At 40.3% G+C, this 15,782-nt stretch overlaps 1 protein-coding gene across 2 annotated transcripts; it reads right to left on the minus strand.

The window, feature by feature from the left end:
• Positions 1-1,604: 1,604 nt before the first annotated feature.
• Positions 1,605-3,206, minus strand: BEX3 (brain expressed X-linked 3). Of its 2 annotated transcripts, none has more exons than XM_036907090.2 (3): positions 3,050-3,206; positions 2,571-2,652; positions 1,605-2,218 (listed from the first exon to the last, which is right to left on the minus strand). In XM_036907090.2, exons 1-3 carry the CDS (start codon positions 3,184-3,186, stop codon positions 1,853-1,855), a joined length of 585 nt encoding a protein of 194 aa, XP_036762985.2. In that variant the 5' UTR covers positions 3,187-3,206; the 3' UTR covers positions 1,605-1,852. The 2 variants fall into 2 exon arrangements, with proteins under 2 accessions (XP_036762985.2, XP_036762986.1); XM_036907091.2 differs by lacking the exon at positions 3,050-3,206 and adding an exon at positions 2,782-2,975.
• Positions 3,207-15,782: the final 12,576 nt, after the last annotated feature.

The following is a 15,782-nucleotide window of genomic DNA, read 5'->3' on the forward strand; positions in this document are numbered from 1 at the left end:
CTGAGGAACTGTCAGAACAGTAGTTCCTGATCAGGTGATTCAAGGAGTGACAACATGGGTTGGGAGTGGAAGGGCATCCAAGCTTTAGCATTTTTAACATTTTCCCTAGGTGATTATGATTCAAGTAAGGGTTCTGTGTTTTTGAAAACAAGTGCACATCTAAGGTTTTAAAAAAAGAGTAGATTTTGGGTTAGAGACTTTTCTTGCTCTGCTCCTTTGGAAATTTACACTTTCCTTACCAATTTTACCTCAAGTAAAAAAAGTAATACTTCCCAGGTAAATAGTTACTTGCCTTAGATCCCTTAATTAGGGTAGTCAGTTAAGGCAAGTGTTAAGCTGGGTTCTGAACTCCACTATAGTTAATCAATCAATCAAAATAATTACGTATCTACTGTATCAGACACAACACTAGAACAGAGCTCCAGAGTAAGACAAAATTATTGTTTTGAGAAGGGCATGCACTCACATAAAAATAATGCTAAATATTTTAAAGTTTTTAAGAACTTACAAACCAGCTTCATGTTTCAGGTGTAGGAGAAATGGGAAAGGAGTGTTTCAGCTTTAAAATGTGTTTCCCTAATGTAATTTACATGTCTTCAGGGTAAGTCTGTTAAACTGGTTGGGCAGGCCTGCCAGACTCTTGAGAAAAGCCCTGCAAAGGGAGGAACACAGGCAAAACCAAGAATTCAGCCTGTTTGTGCTCAGGTTTGAAGTAGTGTAATTCTGGGCACACACCAGTGTGACATCTGCACTAGTTGCATCTCCTGAGCTAAGCCTCAGTGCATTCAAGTGAGTTCTTTTAAAAGGAGAATAAAGATAAAACCCAAAAGGGCTTTTTTGTTAAGAACCAATATGAGAATGGTACTCACTTGAGTAAATCTAACTCTAAAGTGGGGATAAAGACATTCTCTACACTTCTATAGAGAGAAAAGGGGAGATGTAGCTCACAAAAGACTCCAGAGAAGTCAGTGGGGTTTTGTTACCTTGAGAACTTGCCCATCACCAAAAAGAAGAGAAACAGGATTCAGAAGAGAAAGTATGCCCAACTGACACGGCAGTAATCAGGGGAGGAGGAGTATTGCCAAGTATCAGAGGAATGACAAGGTGGAAGGCACCTAGTTTTGCCCTCTGGATTTATGACCATGGGTGAAATGGACCTTTAGCCCTTCTGAAATACTCAATGGGGTCAGGGTCCTGTTAAACGCTGGGGAGTTACATAGGAAGCAACACAAAACAGTTCCACTGTTCATCTATTTCATTCAGCAGCCCTACAAGGCAAGCATTATTGCCCATTTTACAGAAGAGAACACTGACTCTTTAAAGCGATGTTATCTGTAATAGAGTGTTTATTCTTCTAGTTAAGAAGGAAAGATACTTAAAATCTTCAAGTTTGTTAAACCAGTAATTATTATATACCTGTACTACATTCACAAACTCATTGAAAAATTGTTTCCATTGCTTCTAAACTCCAGATAAAAGGGAAAAAAATCACATAGCATCCAACCATAGAAATTTGACCCAATTAATACTGTGGGGTATTTGAGTTCAGATTTTTGGGGGGGTTCATATTATGTGTTTTCTAGTGAAACAATAAAAGGTATAGATTGACTTTTAATTGCTTTATTAACTTTACATTTTTCCATGCAGATGGAAGAAATTCTACTGTTGACAGAAACTTAAGACTGGGTACCAAGACGATCTCCAAAGAGAAGCTGGTCACACAGAACCCACCCGACACATGGAAATTACATAGGGTTCACAGCAAACAGATTAGTAAAGGCATATCAGGAAAATGCAAGGAAAAATAAAACAGTGGGAATCACAGTATTAATCTCATGGAAAATGGCAGGAGTCAAGGCATAAGGCAAAATTCATCATGATGGTCGTGGTGATTAGACAGCTCTCCCATAAGGATACGTAGACAATTCCTCAGCTGCAGCTCCCTAAGTTTTCTCCTGATTTCTCTCATCTCCTCCATGAACATTTCCATATCATCTCCATCTCCACCCAACCCATCATTGACCTGCCTATTGGGTATGGCCCATCGGAAATTAGGGGCAAGTCGGCGAGCCTGTCCCCGTCTATTATTTCCTGCTGGCTGGTGGCCTTCGCCCCCTCCCAAAGGGCGGCCTTCCTCTCCATTCTGCATGGGGTGCTCCATTTCTTCGTTTTCCTGGTGGATATTTGCCATGATGAAAATTTTTTCCTGATTGCTTTTCTTTGAACACAAGTGAGACAAAGGCAAGGAGAAACACTGAATGTTTGGTGCACTGGCAAACAGGATTCAGAGCCCTGATAGTAAAGGTTTTTTACATTTCATTTTTTCCCCACCATAGCAGCTTCGTGCGCCCTCTAGGGGGCCCCCAATTCGAGCCTCTCCCTCCAATTCCTTTACCCTCCCCTCCCCCAAAGCCCACCATTTTTCCTTTCCCACGATTCTTTCCCAGGCCTCTGCATGCACCAAAATGGAGGACCAGGGACGGGGAACAAGGGATGGCGGACTGGGAAGCTGCGAGGGGGTCTCAGACTGGGCTCTACACCCGCCCCCTGCCACTGTCCCCCGCACCGACCTGGACCGATCCTTGCTGTCTCTTCCTCCTCCAATTTTTGCCGCGAGTGCGCCGCTGCAAGTCTTGACACAAACCCGCAGACCTGCAGAGGGCCAGAGTTGGGGTAGCGGGGGCCGCTGCAGCCAAGCGCTCAGCACCGCCCCGCCGCTTCTCCGCCCCTTCCCGGACTTAGGCCCCCCAGGCCGCTCCGCCCCGCTCCCCGTCTCCCGACCTTCCTCAGCCGCCCCTCCTCCGCCCCGGGGGCTTAGCATTTTCCTGCAGGAACTCGCGGGTGATTTCCTATCGCTCATAGCTGCTTTGCTGCCCTCCCTGCCATCCCTGCACCCCACCCCGGCGGGGGGGGGCACTATTTATGTTCCCAGGAATGCCGCGGGGCGGGGAAAGTTGGCCAGGACTCGCCGCGCTGATCCTCTGCGCCGGCCTCCAGAGTTGACGCACCACTGCCTCCCTCGCCTGGGCACGGGCCCCGGGGCCCTTACCTGCTCTGCTTTCCCCGGGCCCAATGCCAGCCCGCCGTGCACGATGCGGCGGGGAGCTGGTACCCAGACGGGAGTGGCGACCGTAACGAAGGCTGCGTCTCTCTGCAGCTCCGGGTCACGTGGGGGCCTCGCGTCATCGCCCCCCTCCCGACCTCCCGCCCCGTGCCAGGGCCAGTGCAGCAGGAACGCCCCCCGCCTCATACACATGCACAGACAACCCCCTTAGCCTATTTGTGCACTTGGCCCCAGCTTCCGCAGCTCCGTTACTCAGCTTGGTCTTCTCCAATCTGAGGGCACACAAGTGGCATCACCTCCCACCAGCTGGAGTTTACCCTTCTCTGGTTACCAGGGAGGTTCTGCAATACCCTCCACCCTTCCCATTCCCGCCTCTGGCCTTGGGTTGGGCCTTTGCTGTTTTGTGTCCTTTTTCTTTTGGCCGTGTGATTGCCGTCACCGCCCCCTCCCCCAGCCAATCTCCCACCACACACACAGCCACCATTGCCCACCATGTTCCCTGAGTTCATATAACCTTCTTGGAAATTTAAAATAAAGGCTGGGGTTGGGTGGGAGCAGAGGACCTGTCAGAAAGAGAGGCAAGGAGATAAAGTGGGCTGTATATATCCTTCCTAATAAATTCTCTTTATTTCCTTTTTTAAAAAAATCAGCATGATTCAAAAAATTAAACATTACAAGGTTTCATTTTTGAAAGAAAGGCTTCATCCTGCAGAATGAAAAAGCCCCATTGATTATATTCACCTGTGCCACACAAAATATTTTCTCTGGGCTCCACACAACATCAACATCACTTTGGAAATATGCTAGCTTATTTCACTATTTTATTTTGAGTAAAAGGAGGCATCTTCCTGAACACAGTTGGTGTTTTCTAAATGATGTGTAAAGTAAATCTTCAGGGAGCTGTCGAGTTGTCAGATCTTGGCCATTTTATGTAAATTTATGTGATATTTTTTGATATCACAGTCTTTGGAAAAAAGGAGTCTTTTTATTCCCTGCTTTCCTTCCCAAACCTTCCAAACCACCCCTACAAATATCTCCTTAGGATGATCTCAGAGGTGAAGTACATAATATGCGGAAGTCAGTTCCAAAGTCATCTGCCTTTTGATGTGAATGTTTAGAATAAAAAGGTTAGAAATAAGCAGGGGGTATGTGAAGCAACTAAACTTGAGGCTGAAACTCATCTTGAGTGTTCCTTTCTCCAAGTTGAAATAACTAAAAAAAACAAAAAGATCAAAGCTAGAAAATAAAGATGTCTTTGGGAAAGTGGCACTGTTATAAAAAAATATTTAGTAGGTATTGGTAGTGATAAAGGAACCAAAAGAGTTATATGCACTGAGGCATGACAAGCCAGACAAATGCTTATGCCTCTAGTTTTGTTCCAAAATCCTATGTAATCTCCTATTTTGCTAAACTGGCTTGGACATTGAATAAAGGAAAAGTATATGCCTTGTACAAATATAGTTTGACATTTGGAGATATATAAAATTAGTTCTTGGATGAAAATGTACATATATGTATGTGTATATATATGCTTTTAGAGATATATAGATACATTGATAAATAGCTCCAAAAATTCAAATTTAAGGGAATGCTAGTGATTCTTGAGTTCTGTTTCACAGTTAACAGCTCTTCATACAGCTAGCTCTATTAATGTTATTGGCTGAAAGGATGCTGGTTAGAACTTTGACCTGTAGTATCAGACATGTGTGGATTTAAATCCAATCTCTGCTACTTGCTTGATATGTGACTTTGGGTCAATTATTTATTAAGGTCTCTGTGCTTCCCCTGTGAAACAGGGATTCTTAGAAGTAAATCACATATATCAAGGTCCACAGAGCCTAATAAATCATCAATAAGGGTCGATTCATTTTTTTAAATCATTATTTGATGGTTTCTAAAAAGATTTGCAGAGTAGGCAGACCATAATTCTTTCCTTAGCTACATCCACTTGTCTTTAAAATCCATGAGGGCCCAAAATACATCTGCTTTGTTCTACTTTGCATACCCAGTGACTTACACAGTTCCTTATACCAAGTAGGTTATTAGTGAATATCTGTTGACTGAATTCATCCACTACTGAGATTAAGTGGTTGCTTTTCATTCAGGTGATTGTATTTAGAGCAGTACAGAAAAGCTTTTATGAAAACTAAGAATTACCTAGAAAGAAGCCCCTGAAAGTAGAGAAACTGCTGACATAACTATTGAACATGAAGTTTAGCAAGCAGATTTGTATTTTTCTCAGTAGCTAAATGCTTTGCTCTTGTCTTTTTGACCCATCTTGGATAAGTCTCTTATTTGAAACCACCAAATGTTCTTGGATGAAAATGTACATTTGTATATTTTTCTAAATCAGATGTTATGCTATATAGGAATCTGGTTGTAATGAAGTGATGTTTTAAAGATAGGCGAAAATTGTCTTGGAAATGATGTTATCTTCACTAAAATGTTGTGAAGTGTTGATCTCAATCTTTTCTTGTCCTTGGAGCTTTATGAGGAGTTGGTGATAGATAACAGCCTGTTGACAAAATTTAAATTTTTTCCAAGGCTGAATTAGAAGGACACAAGAGTCTTACTTTGGGACTCATGTGCCCCAAAGGACAGAGAGAGGGTGAACTGGTTTGATGGCTTTTACCCCGAAATAATGGAAGAGTAATGTAGCGCTGGGAAGGAAGAGACTGGATTCACATTTGGGCAAGTACAATGTTTGTGAAAAGAACCTGTCCCCTCTCCTTAACTCCTATAATCATTATAGATGGTGGGACTTGATTGGTTCCCTTCCCCAAGGCCAAGGGAGTGGGATCCCAATAGAACTGTGCATGAAGTTTAAGGATATCTACAAGATGGTAAGGTTTACTTTTCATTGCTCTGCTGGATATCTACTTTACCACTGGGATTTTTGAGCTACCTCGAATCTATAGGAGCCTGGAAAGAACAGTTTAGAGAGACGATGTGGTGGTGTGGCCAGGTGGAAAAGGGGATAGGATTAACCCTTTACCTAAGTTTCCAGTTCTGGAGAGGCATGAAAAATAAATCTACAAGCTGTGGAGTTGGAGCTGGGGATAGGGAGTTATTGAAATATAGCCTTACCAGAACCGTTACAGAGTAAGGCAAAGAAACCTATGAACCACAGGAATGCTGTGTGCTGGTCATCAGCTAGGAGTCACATGCAAGATAGGGCCCAATCATCCAAGTTGCCACCAAAACCTAAGGGTGCTTGGGTGTGAGTCCTTATCAGCAGGCTCAAGAAAATCAAACTTGAGACTTAGTGATGATTCCTTACACAGAGATAGCAATCTCACCCTAGGTAGTCAGGTAGAGAGTTGTGTTTTTATCCTCCCCTCCAAACTCTCAAACCACTTGTGTAAACACAGGGAAGGAGATTGTGATGGTTAATTTAAGTGTTGACTAGGTCATGGGATGCCCAGATATCTTGTTAAACATTATTTCTGGGTGTATCTATGAGTGTGTTTTTGGAAGAAATCAGCATTAAATTGGTGAACTGATTAAAGCAGATGACTCTACCCAGAGTCAGGCATCATCCAATGATGATAGAGGGCCTAGTAGAACAGAAAGGCAAAGGAAAATTGAATTCACTCTGCTTGACTATATGAGCTGGGACATTGGTCTTCTTCCCTTGGCATTCTTGGGTCTCAGGACTTCTAATTCAGACAGGCATATACACATCATTTCTCCAGCTTTCAAACCTTTGAACTACATCACTGACTTTCCTGGCTGTCTAGTTTGCAGACAGGACACTGTGGGACTTTCCAGATTCCGTTATCACTTGAGCCAAGACCTTATAATCAGTCAGTCTGCCTATCTACCTATCTATCTATCTATCTATCTATCTATCTATCTATCTATCTATCTATCTATTTATCTATCTATCTATCTATCTATCATCTATCTACCTACCTACCTATCTATCGAATATAGATTCATGATAGCTAGGTCTATATAGATAAATATAAAATATAGATACTTGATAGATGATAGACAGATAGACAGATATAAGATAAAGATGGATCTAGAAGGATGAGGAAGACTGAATAAAAAGTGAGATGGGATTGAGGTAGGTGGATGGGGAGGGTGAGGGGGATAAAGGGTCACAAAAATTCTCAATCATAATGCAGGTTGGTCACAGGGACAGTAGTACAGCATGGAGAATATAGCAAATGATTCTGTAACATCTTTTTATGTTGACAGGTAGTAGTTGTATTAGTGGGAGTGAGGATTTAATAATATGGGTAACTTGAACCACTGTGTTGTATACCTAAAACTAAAATGAAACTGTATATCAATTTTTAAAAGCGAGATTGACATTTTAATGATAATTTACCTTCTTTAAATTAACAATGGCAATTTAATCATCTTCCAATATTCCCTCCCAAGAAGGGGAGGGACTATAAATGCCAACTCTTGATGGGAGGAGTGCCAAATAATTTGCAACCATATTTTAAAACCATCACATACCTTACTGGTATGTGCTCCTTTGTGCCTCTTATAATCCCTTTCTTACCCTCCAGCTAGACAAGGCAGTCAATATTCTAGTGACACTTGTTTGATTGTAATTAAATACAAAATAATTTTTCAAGAGGACCAAAAATAGAATTGCCACAGCTTTGTTCCACCCATATTTTTCCTACTTTAAGGATTTCCAAGGAATTAATTTTTACTAGAAAAAGTTTAGCATATTTGTCCACAATTATCCACCTGTGTACTGATGCGGTACTGATGTGCAAAATCATCAGAAAGGATTGGAAATAGGGGAACAAAATAAACTGTGAGGCCAATAGAATGGATCAGCAAACTTACGGAACATCGGATTTTATATTTATGTTTCATGTGCTTTTGCCTAATTTTGGATTTATAGGGTAGACTTTATGATCTTACTAACAGTCCTACACTTTCACAGATCAATCATGTATTGGCAAAACTAGAGCGATCTTAGAATTACTTTATACCAAGAGCCTATTTTACAAATTGGGAAACTGTGACATGGAAAAATTAAGCAGTTTGCCTGGGTTACCAAACAAGATAGCAGCAAAAGTAGAAATAGAGCTACCTATGATTTCTTGGCTAATACTATTTATCCATCTGTCTTTCTTGTAGGTTTATACATATTATGTATAAAATCAAAGGAAATACACTAATATTTTATTTATAATTGCTTTTGGCTTTCGTGATGATGGGTGATAGGCCAAGATCATTAAATCAAAATAGTTTTTGATTTTTGATTTTCCACATTTCCTAAATATTCTATGATAAATTAGGTAGATATAAGAATAAGAAAAAAATTATATGTAAAGGCTGGTAAAACATAATTTTTATTGTTGGTAGTGCAGGTGATTTTTCTCTCTCTCTAGCTAAAGAGCAGTCTCTCTCTTTCTCTCACACATACCCACACACACACTCCTTTTTCTTTCCTCCCTTCCTCCACCCACCTTTACACCCCTACCCTGGCTCCTGAGGTAGGGGCCCTGTTTCCCATCACGAATCTGTGGTGCCAGAATTAGTAGCATGACAATATCTTGCCACATTGTACACTGAGAAACCTATGCCTGGTGACTTGGTATCCCTGTTCCTTCCTCATTCCCTCCCATTTAGTTGTCTTCATCTTTGAGATTAAAGATGCATTTTTGATTCTGGTCATTAAGTGGTGATTACCTCTATCTTATAAATTGTCTACAAAGAGAGTATTTCCTTTTTGCAGGCAGAAGGAAAAAAATCATTAATTATTTTTCTTTTAAATTCAGGTTATGAAATAGCATGTTCAAAATTATCCCAGTTTTCTTAAACATACATAATGATGAAAGCAAAATAAAATAGCAATTATATAAATGTTGATATATGCCAGGCAATGTTGTATAAGTATAGTCATTATTGCATTTTATCCTCCCCCAAATCTCATGAAGTAGGGGCTGATATCATCCCCCATTTTGCAAATAAGACAATTGCAGGACAGCGAGGCTAAGCAATGGGTAGTAAATAGTAAAGTTCAAACCCATATAGTCTAGTTCCTAAGTCCACGCTCTCTATTTTTTATTAAGGTATCATTGATATGCAATCTTATGAAGGTTTCACATGAGCAACATAGTGGTTACTTAGGTCCATGCTCTTAACCACTACTCAGTTTCATTTATTACTAAGTCCCAAGCCTATATATCTCATACATTCTTTTATCCATCTATTATTTGAACACTTTTCTATTGTAGATATTGCCTGCCAATTCCACATCTCAATTTCAGTACCATATTTAGGAGTTCCGATTTCCAGGACATAGCTCTTTCTACTTAATAAAAATATAAGAAATATACTTTCAGTTCAGTAATTTGTTGAGCATCTCCTATATGTCAGGCAAGGCCCTGGAGATATAAAAGAGAACCAGACAGATACAGACTGCCTATTCTTATGGAGCTCATGGTTTAGTGGGAGGAAACCAGAAGAAGAGTGCAGTAAGTGCTGAAGAGGCAGTTTGGGCACTGAGTAAGAGAACTTAACCCACTCACCAGGGAAGTCTTCCAAGAAGTAAGGTCTAGGAGGTTAGTTTCAGGCATAACAGCATGAGGAGCTCTGTGGACCTGTTCTCCAGTGAAACCTGTTAAAATTATAAAAACAAAACAATTTAAAGCCTTTGAAAATGGTTAAGGGCATATATCACATGGAGAAACATTTATTCAAGAAAATCTATAAAAATTAAGTAAGAAAGGCAAGAGTGTGTGATATTTAAAGCTAGACCCCTCGTTCCCTCCTCACTCCCAATTCAGAGGCATAAACCACACTCCTAACTACAGGCAAGAATACAGGGCATCCTCTTCCTGCCACTCCTAGCCATGCGGTGTTCTTCCTGGGAAGAGGAGGACATCAGCATTTCTCATCCTGCCTCAGCTACTGAGATTGTAAGGGTAAGCTCCAGGTGAGTGCAACCAAGAGATGGGGGCTCTCTCCTTCCAACCAGACTTCACTAATACAATGGAGGCTGTCCTGTGGATGTAAAATAGCACTTACACAAACGTTGATATGTGCCAGGCAGTGTTGTACAAGTATGGTCATTACTGCGTTTTATCTTCCCCCAAATCGCTGAGAATACTGGGGCCCTATTCACTCTTGATGTGGCTTGTAAGGTATGGTTCCACACAACGAGAATCAAGCCAAGAAGACCTCAGGCTGCTGTTTTCTCCCCACCTCCACTGAGACATCAGCTCCTAAAGCTGGAGTGTCACTCAGAGAGAAGAGTGCCATTGTCCATACCCCCAGATCCAGAGCCTTGGCTCAGAAAATTTTGCCTGGGAAGAGAAGAAAGCCATAAACCACATATGTCCTAATATTTTCCCAATAGAACTTACTTCATTTGCAATAGAGCATGGAGAAGTTCAAGCTAAGAGTGCTCTAAAACCGGTGGTTGTGGTGGAGACAACTGGAAAATGATTCATGGATTCAGTGAAGATACCAGTGAACTATTGGCTAGCTAGATTGTTTTAAAGAGACAGGGAAGGAGATGGCTTCTTGGGTAGTAGTAGTCTTCCCTTGGCTGGAACAAATATCAAACACTGACCTTTGGAACTATTCCTTCAGGAGATGCCAAATTTGATTGAATTAGTTTGCAGAGCAATTGGATGCCCAAGGGCTTTATTGAAAATAATGGATTAATCAACTGGTATTTCAAGGAGCCTAACAACTGGGTTTCGTCAAGGCTTTGATCACCACAAGTGCTTCTCTGTCCCACACCCCACCCTCACTCAAGAGAGACAGGATGTCTAGAGAGGTTTGGAGTTGTACACTTCCCTTCCTCCTTGTCAGTTATACTCTGATAAAACTGGTAGGTTATCCTCTGACAAAACAGTTTCTCTTGAGGGAAAGCCTCATTATGAAGACTACAATGCTCTGGGTATATTTTTAAAATGTCTACTTTTCTTCCTCTGCCAGAAGCATAAGATTTTCTCCAATATTCATTGTGAGAACCTCATAGGGCTCCTGGAGGTAAAACTCACAAAAGTGTGGGAGCACTCCCTAAAACTGGGCCTCTCTGGAGTTTTGTGGATATTTGTCCACATCAAACTCCCAACAATTCACTAATTACAGTTTAGGTTTTCCTACCTCAGTACTGGTTTCTGGGAAGTTTCTGTTCATGGATTTTGCTCCAGCAAATTGTGATTTTGTGTATCTGCCTGTCTGTCGCTCCTTTTTTTGGAGGCAGTGATTTGCTCTGTGACCTCAGTTTTCTAATGGACCTAAGAAGGGTTGTTGATTTTCAATTTGTTCAGGTTTTACTTGTTTTTAGAATGGAGTGATGACTTCTAAGTCCTTACATGCCAGAGCAAAAACCAGAAGCAAGAAGGACATTGTATAATGATAAAAGAGTCAATCCATAATGAATATGTAACAATTATAAGCACATATGTACCTAACAAGAGAGCACAAAAATACATGAAGCAAAAACTGACAAAAACAGAGAAACAGATAATTCAGCTTTAGTGAAGACTTTAATATCCCATTTTTAATAATAAGCAAACCAACTGGGCAGAAGATCAACCAGGAAATAGAAGGCTTGAGAACACTGTGCACCAATGAGACCTAACAGATATACACAATACCCCATCCCAACAACAGCAGAATGCACATTCTTTTCAAGTGCATGTGGAACATTCTTCATGGTAGAGCATACGATGTCATACAATAAACCTCAATAAATTTAAAGGGTTAGAAATAATACAAATTATGTCTGTTCTCTGAACAGAATGGAAAAAAATTTTCATATCAATAACAGAAAAAGAATTGGGAAAGTCACAGATATCTGGAAATTAAGCAAAACACTCTTAAATAGCCAATGCATCAAAGAACAACTCAAAAGGGAAATCAGAAAATACTTTGAGATGAATGAAAATGAAACACAGCATACAGCATACCAAAACTTATGAAATGGGACTTGGTATGTTGAAACATAATATATCGACTTTAAGGAATGAGCTAAACTTACGTTTAGAGGGAAATATGTAGCTGTAAATGTCTATAGTAAAAGAGAAGAAAGATCTCAGATCAATACCCGAACTTTCCACCTTAAGACACTGGGAAAAAAAGAGCAAACTAAATATAAATCAAAGAGAAGGACGTAAATAATAATGATTAGAGCAGAAATCAATGAAAGGGAGGATGGAAAGAGGGTAGAGAAAATTAGTGAAACCAAAGTAGGTTCTTTGAAGAGATCAGTATTAACAAACCTTTAGCAAGATTGGAGATAGAGAGAGAGAAGACTGGGGAAACTCAAATTACTAGAAGAAGAAATGAAGGAGGGGTCTTTACTTCTGACATTACAAATATGAAAGAGGATTATACAGGAATAATATGAAATATTGTTTGCCAATAAATGATAACTTGGATGGAAGGGCAAATTCCTAGAAAAATGCAAACTACTAAAACTATCTCAAAAAGAAATAAACAATATGAATAGACTTACAAAGGGAAGAGATTGAATTAGTAATTTTTTAAAAATTTCACACAAAGAAAAATCTAGGCCCCAATTTTCCTTATCTTGAACTTTCCTTGTAGAAGGAACAGACCAGCTTTTCTCTTAGCTTTTGCCTTTTGCTTTTACAGAGGCAGTGGTGATTATTTGTGTATGGGATCTGGAGTTGACTTCAAACACACACTCTCTCTTGTTAGTTTCTCAGTAAAAAATTTTATGTAAGATTACTGCTGTCATTAGCATCCTCAGAAAGTCATTGGTCGTGTTCCTCCATTTATTTTGTGTGTCATGGTAGCTATGTCTCACTGTAACTTTCAAGTTCCCCAGACAATTTGTTTTTATTTCCTAGTTGATATTCTTTTAATTCACTTAATTAGGATTAATTCAAAATCCTATGTATTTAAGTTAAAGCTAGAAGATAAAAATGTTCTGTTTACACTCTATAATGCATCATCTACTTTATTTAGCTTCGAATTATAAATCAAAATTTGTTATGCTAGGAAAGGCTTGTCATGCATATTAAGATTTATTGCACAGAGAAAACTGTTACCCATAGAGGCATTCTGCCTTGGGTCCTGAGCATCAATGCACGTTCCTAATTGGATATATCAAGAATATAAGCCCTGCCCACTCTTTATGCAGGAAACCATTTCTAAGAGTTGTGTTTGCAGCAAACAACTTTGAATGACGAAGTAACATCTTTCCCTGGACACAGAGCAGGCTTGCTTCTGCTTATAGTGAAAGCAATGAAATCTCCAAACCCACGGTTTCTTTCCTGTAACACAGTGCACCAATGTGTGGGCGTCCATAATGGGCCATGTTACTCGATGGGACTTGAGGATCATGGGGGGCTGATACAAACCAGCATGAAGTTCTGGCAACTGCTTTTGTCATGAGTAGTGATATTATTAGTCTCTGACCCAGGATTGTATTGTGTTTGCCAGTATCCATTAAACAGTCAACTTGTTAAGTTGTACATAGGGTAAAATCTCAGACTGAAGAGTTCTTGACAGGCGTTTTCAGATATTATCCCTAAATCAATTCTGCTAGGGCAGTATTTCCCACGAGGATGATTTTTTGCTATATTTGAGTACCACCCATGCTATTAATATTGTGTTCTACCTCACCTTTGTCTTTAAACTGACTCACTTGAATACTTTTTTGAAAAGGAAACTTCAACACTACACTAGATCAAAATTATCATTTGCCTTAAACAGACTATTCATGAATACATATTCAATATAAATACATGGCTACTACCCTTAAAATACTTGTGCACTATCTAAAATCATCTCTATTTACCACCAGGCCCTTCCATTTGTATCCCAAGTTATCTGATTATATTGAGTAGTCATGGGCTGGGACGAAGACTGTCACTACCAATGTTTTTAGTTAGTGAATTTTGAGGACTTCTTCCTTGTAAAAAGTTCCCATCAAGCCACCGTTGTTAAGGTAAAAAAGGGGTAAAGAAGTCTAGTGCTCTGACCTGCAATGGGGACAGTTATCATACCCCCTGTAAGCATGTCCAGCACAGCCTGGCCATCAGTTTGGGAGTCTGGTGCCTGCTTGCAGGCAGGAGCAGAGAAACCCCGGTCAGACCACCTTGGAGAGGAGTGTGGCCTGGGTGAGCGCGTTCACAACCTGCCTGAGCACCACCCCGCAGAGCACCAGGGGATGGTGTCATCCTGTCTTGTAAAATTGGCACAGTGAGCCCTGGACCTCATCTCACTCCAGCTAGAATCCAGCCCCACCAGCGTCCATCACAGTGCTGCAACCTTGAATAATCTGAAGACATGAATTGCTCCAGAAAGAGCATCACAGAGGAAAAATAACACACAATGGACACAACCATGAGCCATATATACATATAGATACATATACAGATATACATTTAATTCTTACATAGTACTTCCATGTTTCCAGGCAAGGTTGGGAGCATCCCCAAATCTGACTTGAACATCCTTTTAAAATTTACAAAGGTCTACCAGTGAGGAAACCCTGCCACTGGTTTTGTGGGAGAGCTCACTCACAGTAGGGATTTAAGAGACTAAAAAGCATAACATCTGTCATTCACACTTGTCTTCTGGTCTGACCCTCAAAACTCTCCCCCGTCGTCTGAGTTTTATAGGAAAGAGGAGGGCTTGGGATTAAAACCCCAAAGTTGTCAAGGTATCTATAAGGTATCACGGCCCAAGTGGCCCTGCATCAGCGTCTATCCAAATTGAAAAGATGGGCATTCTCCCCACTTCTGCAGAGGTCAGTCTGGTGATTCAGCCCACGGAGTTTCCAAAGAAATATGTTGGGCTTCACTACTTGGGAATTCCAGCACAACAGCAGCAGTAGGGGCCTGAAAGGTTCAGGACCTGGATGAAAGGGCAGGAACGCCCAACATACGGAATCTCATCAAGGGGAGGGTGATTGGAGGTTGGGCACATGAAGCAGGAGAGGAACACGAAGGTGGCACCCACTGAACAGTTGCCTGGATTTGTTCTTAAGCACAGGTGAGAACTACCTTCACTTTCCCAAATAGCTGAAACCAATTTCTTGGGAGCTGGGATCCAGCATGCGCAGCTGGGGAAAAAAGCCTATCAGATATAGCTCATAGTCATTACCTTATTTAGTCCCCCAAGGTTCCTTAGAGATTGTTATTATCTCTATTTTACAGGTGAGCATATGTGCAAAATTAATTCTAGCTAAGTGTTCTGGTAGTAATTTACAGTTCACATTTGCTTCTAAAATTCTGTCAACAAATTTGTACCCCACAGCATTTAGCAGTAAACTGGTACATACTGTTGGTTACTTCTTGTTATAAAACTTTTATTATTTTAACAATAAGGTGTGTACATTCTAGAAATAAGGAAAAATACACATAAGAATTTTAAAAATCACTTATAATCCCACCATTTACACTTTTTTCCTTTACACATTTTTCTGCCCATATATGTAATATACAAATATACTCTTCCCTTTCAAAAATACGATTTTCACATATTACTTACTTTTTTTTCATTTTATATCCTGTCAGGAACCTCTTTTTGTACAAATGACTAAAGCTCTCCTATTAAAAGGCAGAGACTTGTAGAATGGTTCAAAATATGATAAATGATGAGATACAGATGACAAGAGATGCATCTAAAACCACTAATAGCAACAAGTTAAAAGTAGAAAGCTGGACAAAGGTATATCAGGAAAACGCATATTGGAAGAAAGGTATATGGCAATGTTAATATGAGAAAAAATAAAAATCAAAGTAAA

The sequence above is a fragment of the Manis pentadactyla genome, chromosome X (genome assembly GCF_030020395.1).
Source record: "Manis pentadactyla isolate mManPen7 chromosome X, mManPen7.hap1, whole genome shotgun sequence".
In the NCBI taxonomy this organism is placed as follows: Eukaryota; Metazoa; Chordata; class Mammalia; order Pholidota; family Manidae; genus Manis; species Manis pentadactyla.